Consider the following 12,450-nt stretch of genomic DNA (forward strand, 5'->3'; position numbering starts at 1 on the left):
ACCTTATTGTTATTCATGATGCACATACAGCATAGCTGATGTTTTATAAAACACACACACAATATATATCTGAACTAATGCAATCTAGCTGGATTCAGATTAAATGTCAGTAGTATCAGGACTTACGTTTCAGAATGTTCCTCTGCTCCAATTCTTCAGCAGTCGGCCTTTGGCTCAGTCGTCTGCGAAAAAAGCCCAAGATCAGTTTTTGGACCATATCACATCCTCCTCGGCTCACTGTCTTTAAGAGTTATTTTGGGGTGTGAAAGGCAGAGCAGAAAGCACTGACACTGCTCCATTATGTACTTGATAGGTTTGGACCATGTGTGACACAGACCATGTTTCGCTTTCACAGTTTCCTCTGTTTTCAACCCATGAAAGACAAGCTATATTATGTCATCTTAGGCACGGCACTCCCACCCCTATCCCAGGCAGAGCTGCTGAGAGCTAAGCTACACAGATGTCTTCACTTAATTTCCTTCCTCTCATGCCTGCTTCCTGACTCGCATGAGTATTTACAGCTAAAACCCAGCTAACCCTCTGCCTGCCCTCTCACAAGCCTCTTGACTGTGCCCAGTTTGTTTAAACAGTGTTTGAATATGCAGGCGGTCCACAGAAAAAACAAGGTACAGTTTGGCAGCACCAAGGGCCGAACAATAGCAGCCCTCCTCCTCCACACCCTCACTTCCCTCCTCCTTTCGTGACTTGTATTAAAGTTTAAGATGAACAATCAGCATGACTTGTAAGTCAACCTGTACAACAGAGTCACCACAAACACAATCTCATTACAGATGGAGGCCCTGAGTGCAGAAACAATGAATATTCAGAATACGAAGCAAGAGAGAGAAGCACAAAGGGGTATTAGGAAAACAAAGAAAACCACTGTGATGACATCAGAAGTCAACACTGTTGGGTCCGCTCCTACTCTGCTCCCAGTCAATATGAGTTTTATCAACAGTGCCAGTGACAGGACAGCGCCTTCTCTTCATTCAGACATGGCTGTTAAGAGAAGTTCCCAATCTGGGGTCCTGCTCTCTGTTTACCAACTGCTCGGCCAGTTGGCTCATCAGGTGCCCTGTGAGGTACCAGGTTCTGATAGGAACTGTGATATGAGCACTGGCTGCATGGCTTCCTCTTCTCTGACCAGTGCTTTCTACCCATCAGGGCCCAGAAGAAGCCCGCTGACACTGGGCTGGACAAGGGGTGTCTGACAAAGGCTCCTCAGAAGCTCGGTCACTGCTCAGAACTGTGCACACATCCCCAGCCCTCTCCAGAGCCAGGAGCTCATGTGTGCACCAGTTCAGTACCCCTGCTTCGCTCAGAGCAACCTTCTGACAGCCCTCACGCTGTGTATGGTGCATGAGGCTGAAGCACATGACATGTGTAGCAGCCTTACCTCCTGCATGAAGGCAGATGTTTGGGCACCTAATTTTACACATCCTGATGATTTCCACCAGCAGAGATGACACTAGCCACACTGCCTGTGGCACCGCTTTGCACCACTGAGACAAAACAGCAGAATATGGCTCTATTCCATCAGAGAATTTGGAGTGACTGGCTGTTTCTTTGCCATGGCAGATCGAACATTTACCTCATTGGAGAAGTGCTGATAGTGACAGAAACTCAGCCTTAATTCAGAAGTAAAGAATGCCTGCGAAGTACGTTGAAGGGCTATTTCAGTGCTTGCCATTACTGTTCTTAACATACAGTAGCTGTCACTTAATGGGATGCTTCACCTCAGTTCTAAGAAGAGATTAAAGCCACCTTATTTCTATCAGCACATGAGAATCAAGGAGAGTAGGTTGCCAAGTTTAGCCCCATTATGTACGTCTGCGGTGTGGGAATAAAAATGTTGTTTTTGCAGAGTTACATTGTTTAGAGGGAAGGAGTGTGGTATTGAGATATGCTTGCAGTGATAAGAAAGCTTAACAGACAACCTTGTAAAATGCAGACAACCAGAATCCTTAGAGCAATTAGGTGGAAATCACTGTGTAAGAAACATTGCCACCTCAAAGAGTATAAAAGTCAAACGAAATTTGACTTATAACAGGCTGGCAACTGAAAGCTATGTATTGTCTGTGGACCATCGGACAGGTTGTGAACTTTGATTACCCAGTCAATGGGGAAACAGAGGAGGGTCCCAGTCCTTGAGAGAAAAAAAAAAAAAAAAAAGTATATAAACTGTGTTATGGAACTAGTAGGTGTGCTCCTGCTTGTGGGACGCCCACCATTGCAATCGCGAATAAATTACTACTTCACTGAGATCCTCGCCTGAGCCTAAGTTATTGGCTATGGAGTGTTTCTCACAGTAGGAACTGTACTATGTAAAGTTTTTAATACAGCACACTGTGACGCTTCTAAGGGGATATGTCAGAGGAATGTTAAGGACAGACTCCAGACACCCAGCATGCAGCTGTGCTTCTACAGAAACAAATATAATGCAACAAGCAAAAGGAGACATCAGCCTGAAAAGAAGGCTTCCAAAAAAGTCCTCCCCTTTCCCAAGAAAACGATGATTAAAAGACTCAGCTTACAGTTCTGGTGAGAATAGTTCACACTGGAGCATTTCAAACAAAAGGCAGAGGTTTTATCTATCCACATGAATGATTTACATAAAAGAGCAAGTCCTCCACGTATTTAGTTCCCTGTACCTGCTATGAAGTAGAAGCATTTAAACAAAGCTTTGACTTCACTGTGTCATTGCTTCCACACATGAGGATAAGGGTTTTCTCCAAGTATGCTCTCCGTATTATATGTATTCCCCATTCCTGTTCTGCTTGGACACCAATGGACTGTGGGCTTCTTCTCCAAGACACCCATTAGGGCCTCTAATGAAAGCTCACTAGAAATACCTGTATTTCCCATTGAGAATCTGTTTATTTTATGATTTATTTTATTATCCGCTTTTTTTCAGGCTGCAGTGTGCTCCTGCCTAAATGATAACCATCATCTTCAAGGGATATGATGACATGGCAGAAAAAGCCATGATATTTTTGATAGATACAGTCTGGATATCTGAAATTATCCACAGTCATGGGTTATAGATCATTTCTGGACTCTTAGATATGCAAGCATTTTTAATAGCAAGACTTAAGCAGTAGGAAGAGATAAGGTAACTGTAGTTTAACAAAATCATGACCAGTCTTTACAGAGCAAGCACAGCTGAAGGGTGAAGAAGGTAATGAACAGAAGCTCCGGAGATGCCTGGACTCCAGTACCAAGGTCTGCTTTTCATTTCCATGAACTGCTTCTCCATTCCCATTTCCATCTCCTATTGGATTGATTAAGCCTGATCGTGCTCCTTTATTGAGTCCCTCCCTGATAAGCATATCAGGCAAACCCAACCCCTTCTCCAGCCCTTCCTTTATAAGCTCTCACAATTATTTCTTTTCTTCATCTCCTGCTCTTTCCATTTCATTTCTTCTCCTGCTGTCACAGTGACTTCCACCCCCAAATCTTTGGACTTTACTATCTACTCCACTAACTCCTCAGAACTGCTTCCTTTTAGTTCTTATTTTTTGCCTCTTAACTTTTGGCTTTGCCAGATGTTGGGCAGCTGTTAACACTACCATTTCTGAAAATATTACAACTAGGTACTGAAACTGCAAATCAAGAAATATAAACAGCTCTTTCTTTGTTACTGTGGCTGCAAAGATTCATTTTTTCTCACACCAAATTTCAATATACCATCTCCAGTGCACTGTTGTGATCTTGGCAAACACTAGGTGTGATACCTCCACTCTTTGTCCTTCCCTCCTGTGCTGCCTATAATAAAAATATTAATGAAGCCCACCTAGCTTGCAGAGGTTGATTTCAGTGGTTTGATTGCTGGATTGCTGCTGTGCCTTCTTTCATTTAACATCACAGGGGTTGCATGAGGCTGTCAAGAGGCGAAAGGTCAGGTAACAAGTGTCTAATTAGCAACACAATCAGAATAAACAGGAGAAAAAGGTGAGGAAAATGAGTTGGCAGAACCTGATGCAACAGCAAAGAAAATATGTGTTTATGAAAACTGTAAGAATCAAGTGGCATGCATGGTGCTGCTACTGATCAGAATAGCAACTCTGGTTGTTTTGTGGAGCTGTAGGAGCCTAAGTATCTAACCAAGGAAAATGCAGATCTTAGGAGCAACAGCCTTTCAACAGCTCTTTCTGTATTTAAAATCCCTATGTAAACACACTTTACTATATGCGAGCATGCTTAACTGTACCATGCATGTAGTTTTGCAATAAGCATCAGGTATTTGAGAGAATAGGGAAGTCTGCTTCATGTAATTTGTGCTTTGCAAAATGTTGTCTGTTTTATACTTCACATATTTTTGCAATATTGTCAATAGTGGTTTTGTAAATACACTGACAAAGGTTTTCCTCCAAAAAAAAAAAAAACAACCAACAAGCCTTCCTAAGATTTATGCTGCTATCAAGTCCTTTCTAGGACTTCACTGAAAAAATAATATTGAAGTGAGATTGAGATTGTCAGTGAAAAATAAAACAGATTGCTCAGATTTATAAAAATAAACTTCACAGAATGTCCTGGTTTCAGTTAGAACAGAGTTAATTTTCTTCCTAGTAGCTGGTAGAATGCTACATTTTGGCTTAGGATGAGAAAAGTGCTGATAACACCCCGATGTTTTAATTGTTGCAGAGCAGTGTTTATACCAAGCCAAGGACATCTCAGCTTCTTGCTCTGTCCTGCCAACCGGCAGGCTGGGGGTGCAGTAAGAGCTGGGAGGGGACAGACCCAGGACAGGTGACCCAAACTAGCCAAAGGGGTATTCCATACCATCTGACGTCATGCTAAACAATATATAGGGGTGGCTAGCCGGGGGGAGGGGGCCGGACTGCTCGGGGTTAGGCTGGGCATCGGTCAGCGGGTGGTGAGCAATTGCATTGTGCATCACTTGTTTGTACATATTATTATTAGTAGTACTATTATCATCATTGTATTATTATTATTATTATTATTATTATTATTATTATTATTATTATTATTATTATTATTATTATTTTTCTGTCTTATTAAACTGTCTTTATCTCAACTCACAGGCTTCACTTTCCATTTCTCTCCCCCGTCCCAGAGAGGGAGGGGGGAGGGTGAGTGAACAGCTGTGTGGTGTTTAGCTGCCGGCTGGGTTAAACCACGACACAGAATCTTGATTTTCTGAATTAATTCCAAGCATGATCAAAACATACCACATTACTTGTACTACAACTATACAACACTCATCTTTTACTAAGGGCTTTGCATTTTGTTTTTCTTTTTTTTTTTTTCTGTTTTTTTTTTTTTTTTTTCCCAAATTTGTCTGGGCTGAGCATATCATAATGGATGAGTAGGAGTTTGGGGGCAGGAGGGACAATCACATGCAAAGTCAACTGCCACTGATTTAAAGCATTGTCTGGTGGAGATGCAATCACTTCAGAGAGTCAGAAAAGCAGCAATTTCACTGATGGATACTACTGTTTGGAGCCTACACAGCAAACTCAGAACTCAGAACGGGAAGTTCCTGCTCAATGTGACAGTATCCAGTGTGTGCAATAAAAGGAAAAAGTGGCTGTAAAACTATGTAGGCAACAGAAAACACTTGAACTAAGAGCCCACACAGTGATGCTTAGCTTGCTCTGCAGCGTGGTCATACCCAGAAGGCTCTCAGGACATTGGCCAACTAGCTGTGGAGATTACAGTCAGATTCTTCCTGCCCTTTTGCCACATTCGAAGCGAGGTGCTCCTGGCTGCCTAGGATGTCACCCTACTAGGAGTCATGGGTTTTACCTCTGTAGTCTCTTGTGGCGTTGTAGATGAGTTCTGAGCAAGAGATGGTTAATGCCAGCCAGCACCAGGACAGTGCTTTTTGCGTATCAGGAATTATCCCTTTGCTTCTGCTCAGAGGTCAAGAACATTTAAGAGCTTATTATGGCGTCATCTGTAAGTATAATGGTATAATGGCTGGAAACAGAACAGGGCTTGCTGGAAAACGATGCCCTGTTTACTTGCCAGGCTTGTTAACTCTGAGAGTTTGTAGATTCAAAAGGCAGAACACAGAAGTTCTGCAGCGCTTGAGTGGTGACATCTGGCATGTACGACCCAAGAGTAGTACTGATAGGCAAATAGGTTACGGGTGGTCACAACAGGACATGCAGCAGTATGGCAACACCTAAATATTTTGGAGCCCAGACATGCTCACAGACTGTTCCTATGGCATATGCCACTCTGACATAAAGTAACTTCTGAGCACAGTGGGACATAACCTCTGGAGCACCTCTTGAATTAATTCTCTAGATGCAAATCTTTTTACTCAGGTGCATCTGGGTTCATACCACCCTAGAGATTGCTCTAAGAGAGGAGTAAAACAGAGCTGGGCACATGAGAAGGCAGCTGCTACAAAGAACTACTTGTTGTACAGCTCTTCAGTTGGCATAAATGAGCACAACTGACGCCAGCAGAAATGCACTGATTTATATCAGTTATATAATTTGACATGAGGAAAATTTGATGCCAGTAAAGTGTCTTACTGTTGCTTAATTTAGCTTGCCTTCACTACTAATAATGCTGATAGCAAAGCAGTATTGATGAAGTACAGATTACCAGGGGCTCTTTCTACTCCCATGCCATGTACAGAAAAATGGAGGACAAAAATGAAGAAAAGCTTGCATTTGCTTGTGCCTTTTAACTGTTAGCAGAGGGCAGGAAAAAAATACTTCTTTTCCTTATGCCACTGTACAATGAGCAAAAAATATCTGTAAGCTCAGTGGTTCACCTTCCCTGAATTACCAGCCCAGATACTGCCAGCCAGACTTAAGAGTCTACAGAGAACTATCTTCCTCCTAACAGGATTTATAAAATGGGATTAATACAGCTTTATCAATGAGTGAATAAACTGAAAGCACATTAAATACAAAATCCCTGCCCAAATAGGAAACTATAAGACTTTTACACCATTAAAATTCCTGATGGCTAATTTGTAGGATACATTATCTCTTCCTTTAAGCTCTCTTCTCTGTGTGACAAGTCTCCTGGTATCTGTCATGCTAATACTTCTTATAACTTCTTTTCCTGAGAAATTAAGGCAATAAAACCGTGAGGAGTCTGACACAATTCAGTTGCCATGTAATGACTACTCTCCACTTCCCTGTTGATTTTGAGCATTCAGCCCCTGGGAGATTGTGGTACTTGTGCAGCTAAAAAGAAGCCTGGGGCAATGAACAGAGCAGACCACAGTGGGCAGAGACCCCTGCTCACCTCTGGTGAAATGGATGAAGCACTACTGAGAGAGAGAGTTTAGATGAGAACTATTTAGTCAGCATACTCAGAGCCAATATACAGACTCAGAAATTGCTTGCTTTTGAAAAAAAAAAAAAAAAAAAAAAAAAAGCAACTGGTATGTATCAGTTGAAGATCAAAGTACTTCCTGACGGTTCCTTACTGGTTTTGCTGCCTCGGCATTCCAGTTTGCTCCCTGAGCTGCATCACCTGGTCCAGGATAGCTACAACAGTCCCATGTTCTGAAGGAGAAAAGTAGCGCTTCGGCTCAGCGCTTCTTCCTAGTGCACCACAAGAAATACCAAGCAGTCTGGCACATGAACCAACTGATTGGCAGCTCCTATAATATGTCTGCAGTCATGTATCCAAATGGGCTCTGCAAGAAAATCAGATTTTCCACTGAAATTGTTCATATTTTAATTTAGGCTCTAAGCAGTCCCTCAGTGTTCCCCAAAATTATGCTTAACCCAGATTTTGTGTTGAGAAACAGCTTCAGTGCAACTTTAAAGCTCTACCTAGTCTAGATCGCTGTGAAGATTTTTAGAAAAAATAATCAGCAATTTTTCTCCTTGGTCAAATATCTGGATAGTGAAAAATATCCAAATATTAATAGTGAAGGTGTCCCTTTGCTTAAAACTTGAAATGTGACCAATTTGTTTTTTCATTCTTTAGCCTATGTGAATCTATTCTTGACTCACAGCAAAAGCAATGCATTCTTTTCTGTTTCAGCTGACCGAAGGTTTGATATATTTTGATTTTGATTTACTCTTGGGAAGCTCCCAAAGAAAGCTCCCCAAGAAAGAACAGGCTGCCCAGATTAGATCAATTAGATCTCCTGGGTAAAGAGAATCATATTCAAAAATGTAGACTCTGATAATTCATTATGCCTGCATAAAGTTAAAATCTTGCCTATGATATGCAAAACACATTTCCTTAAAATACTTAGATAAAGCAGAATCATCATGGTCCATGGACTTTGCATTTTGTTAAAAAATAAAGAAATGACTGTGTAGTCCTACAACTTTGAGAAGAAACACCCTTTTATACTTGTCTGAATAATGACACACACAATTTGACATAAGATCACAGGAGGAGATTCCAGAGAAGCTCCCTTTACAAGTGGGAAAGCAGTATCACAATGCAAACATCTGCGTTTTCCCAGGGAATTACTTATTTTCTTACATTTTATTTCTAAAGATAAAGCCTCATATTTTTAGTACCAGCCACATAAATTCAGCTTTCAGCCTCCCTATCAGTAATACTAACTGCAAATTGCTTACTGATACATTGAACACTGCAAGATCACACAAGCTCGTCTCACACCTCAAACTCTAAAATGGAACTTCTCCTCTTTCATTACCGTTGTTTCATTACCATCAAACCTTTTAGCCACACATTAGCTGTTCACATAAAATAGTATCATAAAAGTTTAATTAAAAAAAAAAACAACAACAAGAGCATGGCACAATTAAAATAGTTGCACCATATGAACTCTGTAGCATTAATTCTCAAATCTCTTATCCCTAATCTCAAAAGCAAAACATCTAACACCTGTGATAGGAAAGAAAGAACAATCTTTTTTTAAAGGAGGGAGCTTATTATGTATCTAATTCAAGAATGTATTTTGGAATAATAAAAATGGGCTATTTTTGAATACTAGAAATCCAGAGGGATAAATATACTAAATGCTGTCTGAAAATCTAAAGTGTGCCAGAAAAAATGGATGGATTTTAGGACTCATCATAATAAAGAAAAAAATGTTCTAAGATGTTATTGATTGTCCTTCAGTACAGCATTGTGAAAAGACACTCGTTTCTCCAAAAGTAATACTATGCAACCAAAAGCTGATTTTACAAACCATAATTCACAATTCAAGGTTATTCCATTAATGACATAAGGAATAAAATGGCACCATGAAAATCAACCTGAACTGAACACATATGCTTGCCACCTACAAGCATATTGGTGGTGTGCTTATTTTAGAATCTTTTCTCTACATAGTTCCGTGGTTTTGTGTCTGTGAACAAACATGCTTACTAGAGTGCTTTAAAGATATATTTTTTGAAGGAAAGATTTGAAGGCTAAACCTTACAAATATTATTTGCCTCACTCCTCATAGTAAGTTATTTTTTTCTGCTTAAATTCAACACGCCTTTTGTCCAAAGACTAGTGTTTGTAGGCTTCTAATGCTGACTTCTGCACTTATTCAGTTTTGAGGAGTAGTCTTGTATTTGTAAAGGTGTCCTCAGTCTTCTGCCGCTGAAGAGCTTTCTGGACAATCCTACGGATGATTCAGCCAAACAACAGGCCTGAGACAAGGCCCAGACCCCTCTATTTCTCTATCACCCAACCAAGCCTGACATGATTGAAGTTGTGACCACCCTTGGTGTTTTTAAAGAAATTGCGGGTCTCCCTCTAGTCCCCAACACATAGCTGCTTATTATCATAAAAGTTACACTCTTAAAAGCAGAGCAATGTCCAATCAAAAGTCTGAATAACAAAGTCCCTTCCATCTTTGTGTGTTACCCTGCCCCAGCTCCTGGTGCTCAGGGAAGCTCACACGAGTGAACATGGCTTGATACATGCATGGTGGCCTTGGGGTTTGAGGTAAAAAACAACTGTTTAGGCAAGAAGATCTGTGGAGCCAGGAAAGGAACCATGGAGGGAAGCTGAGAATGGGAGTACAGCCCTACTCCCTCCTACAACCCTCTAAGACCCACTGATTTTTCCCAGGGCCCCTCTTCTCTCAAGGTCCTCCTTTGAGATATCTACAGCTGCCTGAGGCTTAAATTTTGCCTATGCTGAGAAGCAGTTGCAGGCTCCAAGGAAGGGCTGATGGCTGAAGTACATAACAGAAGGACCATCTTCTCTAGCTGATTCAGCTAGCATGAAGGTAAGACCTCCTGATGGGCCTTTGTGGACCATCATGTCTATATGGTGTATACATATACAGCACAGTGACTGTATGTTCGTAGCCTGTTCATTATTAGTTATCCTACACTTGTAGCACTGTCAGCATTCATTTTGCCTAATTAAAAAAGCAACAGCACTCTTTTTATTTACATAGGTACCAGCACAACTGTAATCCTAAAAACACCAAGCTAAAACACATAAGCAACCAAAGTTGGAAAATTTTGCTTGGCAGTCCAACTAATTTGTGAATGTTGTGATGAATTTCAATCCAAAATACAAAAAGATATTGGTTCTAAGGAAGGAAGCTTTGGAGTGGAGTTTCACCAGTTTGCTGACAGCAGGCTCAACACTTTTAAGGCTAACATGGAAAAGTCTCCTCTGTTATTGCAGCAACAACAGACAACTCAAGGAACGGAGACCGGGGGCTCATATATGTCCCCAGATTGTGTTGGTTTGTTATAGGTCATTTTACCACCACCAGCATGAAGAAAGGCAAATGAACAATACTCCACAAATCCAATTAATCTCCAAACAGGCACTTTGAGTATGGTAATGTCAAAAACTTATCTACTTTCTGAGAAATGAATCAAAAGCTAAAACACTCAGTGACTTGGAACATTCACAATACAGGAATTCCAAAGAAATGCTTTTATAACTGAAGTTGGCAGTGTTAGCAATTCAAAACCACTACAATGCAGTTTCTGGGAGAAAGGGTGCATAGGAAATAGCATGGTGTCCACACTTTGCCTTGCAACTGAAGTGGAAAATTCCTGGAAGTGAACAATTTTGAGAGCTTTAAGAGTGATTAACCATGTTGTGCCAGAGACATTTCAGACTCCCACAACTGTATAAAAGGCAGGTTAGTTTATAAAGAGCCAAGAATTACTGCAAAATGTTCACCCAGAGATTAAGAATTAGGGCTGGATGAAACATTTGTGACAAACAGGCAAATTGCCAAAAAATTAAGTTTCAGGAGGTCAGAAAACTATCTGCGAGGTCAAACTTGGTAAATAGTTTCAGCTGAGAAAACAATTTACTAGACATTACTGAAAAAAAAAAGTAAAAAACCAAAAACATTAAAAATGTTTGGTATTGACCTGAAATGGTATTTTCATTTTATAATAAAAAAATAACTCTTCACCAGGCTGATTTTATTCAGTTTTCCCTTCCTAACTTATTTTGTTCCAAATGCAAAAAGTTCCTTATTCAGCCAACTTTATTAGACAAAACTCTTCTTGCAGTAACTGTGACAGTAATTACAAGCTCATATTTGCTAAAGCAGGTTACAAAGCTGTCCTTTCTCCCCAGTAGTAGCATTGCCAGCTGCAGTGCAGACATCTGGGTCAATCCTGTCCATTTAATGGTCATATCTACATCTGGGCTATCTGCTGATCAGACTGAATCTTTGCACATGCTTTTCTGTATCTGCATCACTGCTTGCGAATTTAGTTCTTACCTTTCTAGAGACCTTCATTTCTCACCACCCTTACCCAGAGATTTGCCCATTATCCAAATTACCACTTTGTTCAAGGACACAACCCGTCTCATTCTAGATGGTGTCTACTAGGACCTACTTCCGCATTAGTAAAATCCATATGTGCATATATATATTTATATTTATATATTTATATTTAAATTGTAGCATCTGTGTGCATCATGCTGCACCAGAAAATACCAAGAATGGCTAGTTCGACCACAACAACAAAGAGAAATTGTTCACCTGTCTACAATATATAGAAAAATGCCTTAGGAAACTGCATGGTTGTTATTTTGACAAGACATCAGACACAATTTGCTCAAAGTTCTATCTCCGCCTTTAGGTTTAAATTTGGTGGTCTAAAAATGTGACAACAAGATATTTTTTTTCCTCAGGAGAAGCCTTGTCCCATCTGCATTTTCTTCTCTTGCAGTTACTGAGATGATAATTACCCAGAGGCTAAATTTGGACCACAAACTGAAAATTCTTTTTTTGTTGCTTCATAAGTACTTCCATAGTGAAACAAATGGAAAGTTACAAAGAGGCTTATTACATCATGTAAGGAATTAGCAGCAGGAATCAATTATCTCCAAAGTAGCAAAGATCCCATTTCCAGGCAGATACTCTTTACTTCAAAATAAACAGAATCAAACCCATGAACCAAAACACTTCCAGAGGGGCATATGTGATATGCCAAATAGGCTGCAGTCTTTTTGTCTTTTTATGTTTAGTATGACATCAGCTTTTTGCAATTTTTCCCTGAAGCTTTGAGGGCTCAGTTTAATGCCTACTGAAGTTTCTCC

The 12,450-nt window shown here is 40.4% G+C and overlaps 1 protein-coding gene across 6 annotated transcripts in view; it reads right to left on the reverse strand.

Moving 5' to 3' along the window:
• Positions 1-12,450, reverse strand: part of PHACTR1 (phosphatase and actin regulator 1) — a 306,420-nt gene that overhangs the window by 22,908 nt on the left and 271,062 nt on the right. For all 6 annotated transcript variants that reach the window (XM_032181577.1, XM_032181579.1, XM_032181581.1 and 3 more), the window contains one exon: positions 127-182. In XM_032181577.1, the coding sequence (XP_032037468.1) occupies positions 127-182 (56 nt within the window). The remainder of the gene's footprint in view (positions 1-126; positions 183-12,450) is intronic.

The sequence above is a fragment of the Aythya fuligula genome, chromosome 2, assembly GCF_009819795.1.
Source record: "Aythya fuligula isolate bAytFul2 chromosome 2, bAytFul2.pri, whole genome shotgun sequence".
NCBI lineage: Eukaryota > Metazoa > Chordata > Aves > Anseriformes > Anatidae > Aythya > Aythya fuligula.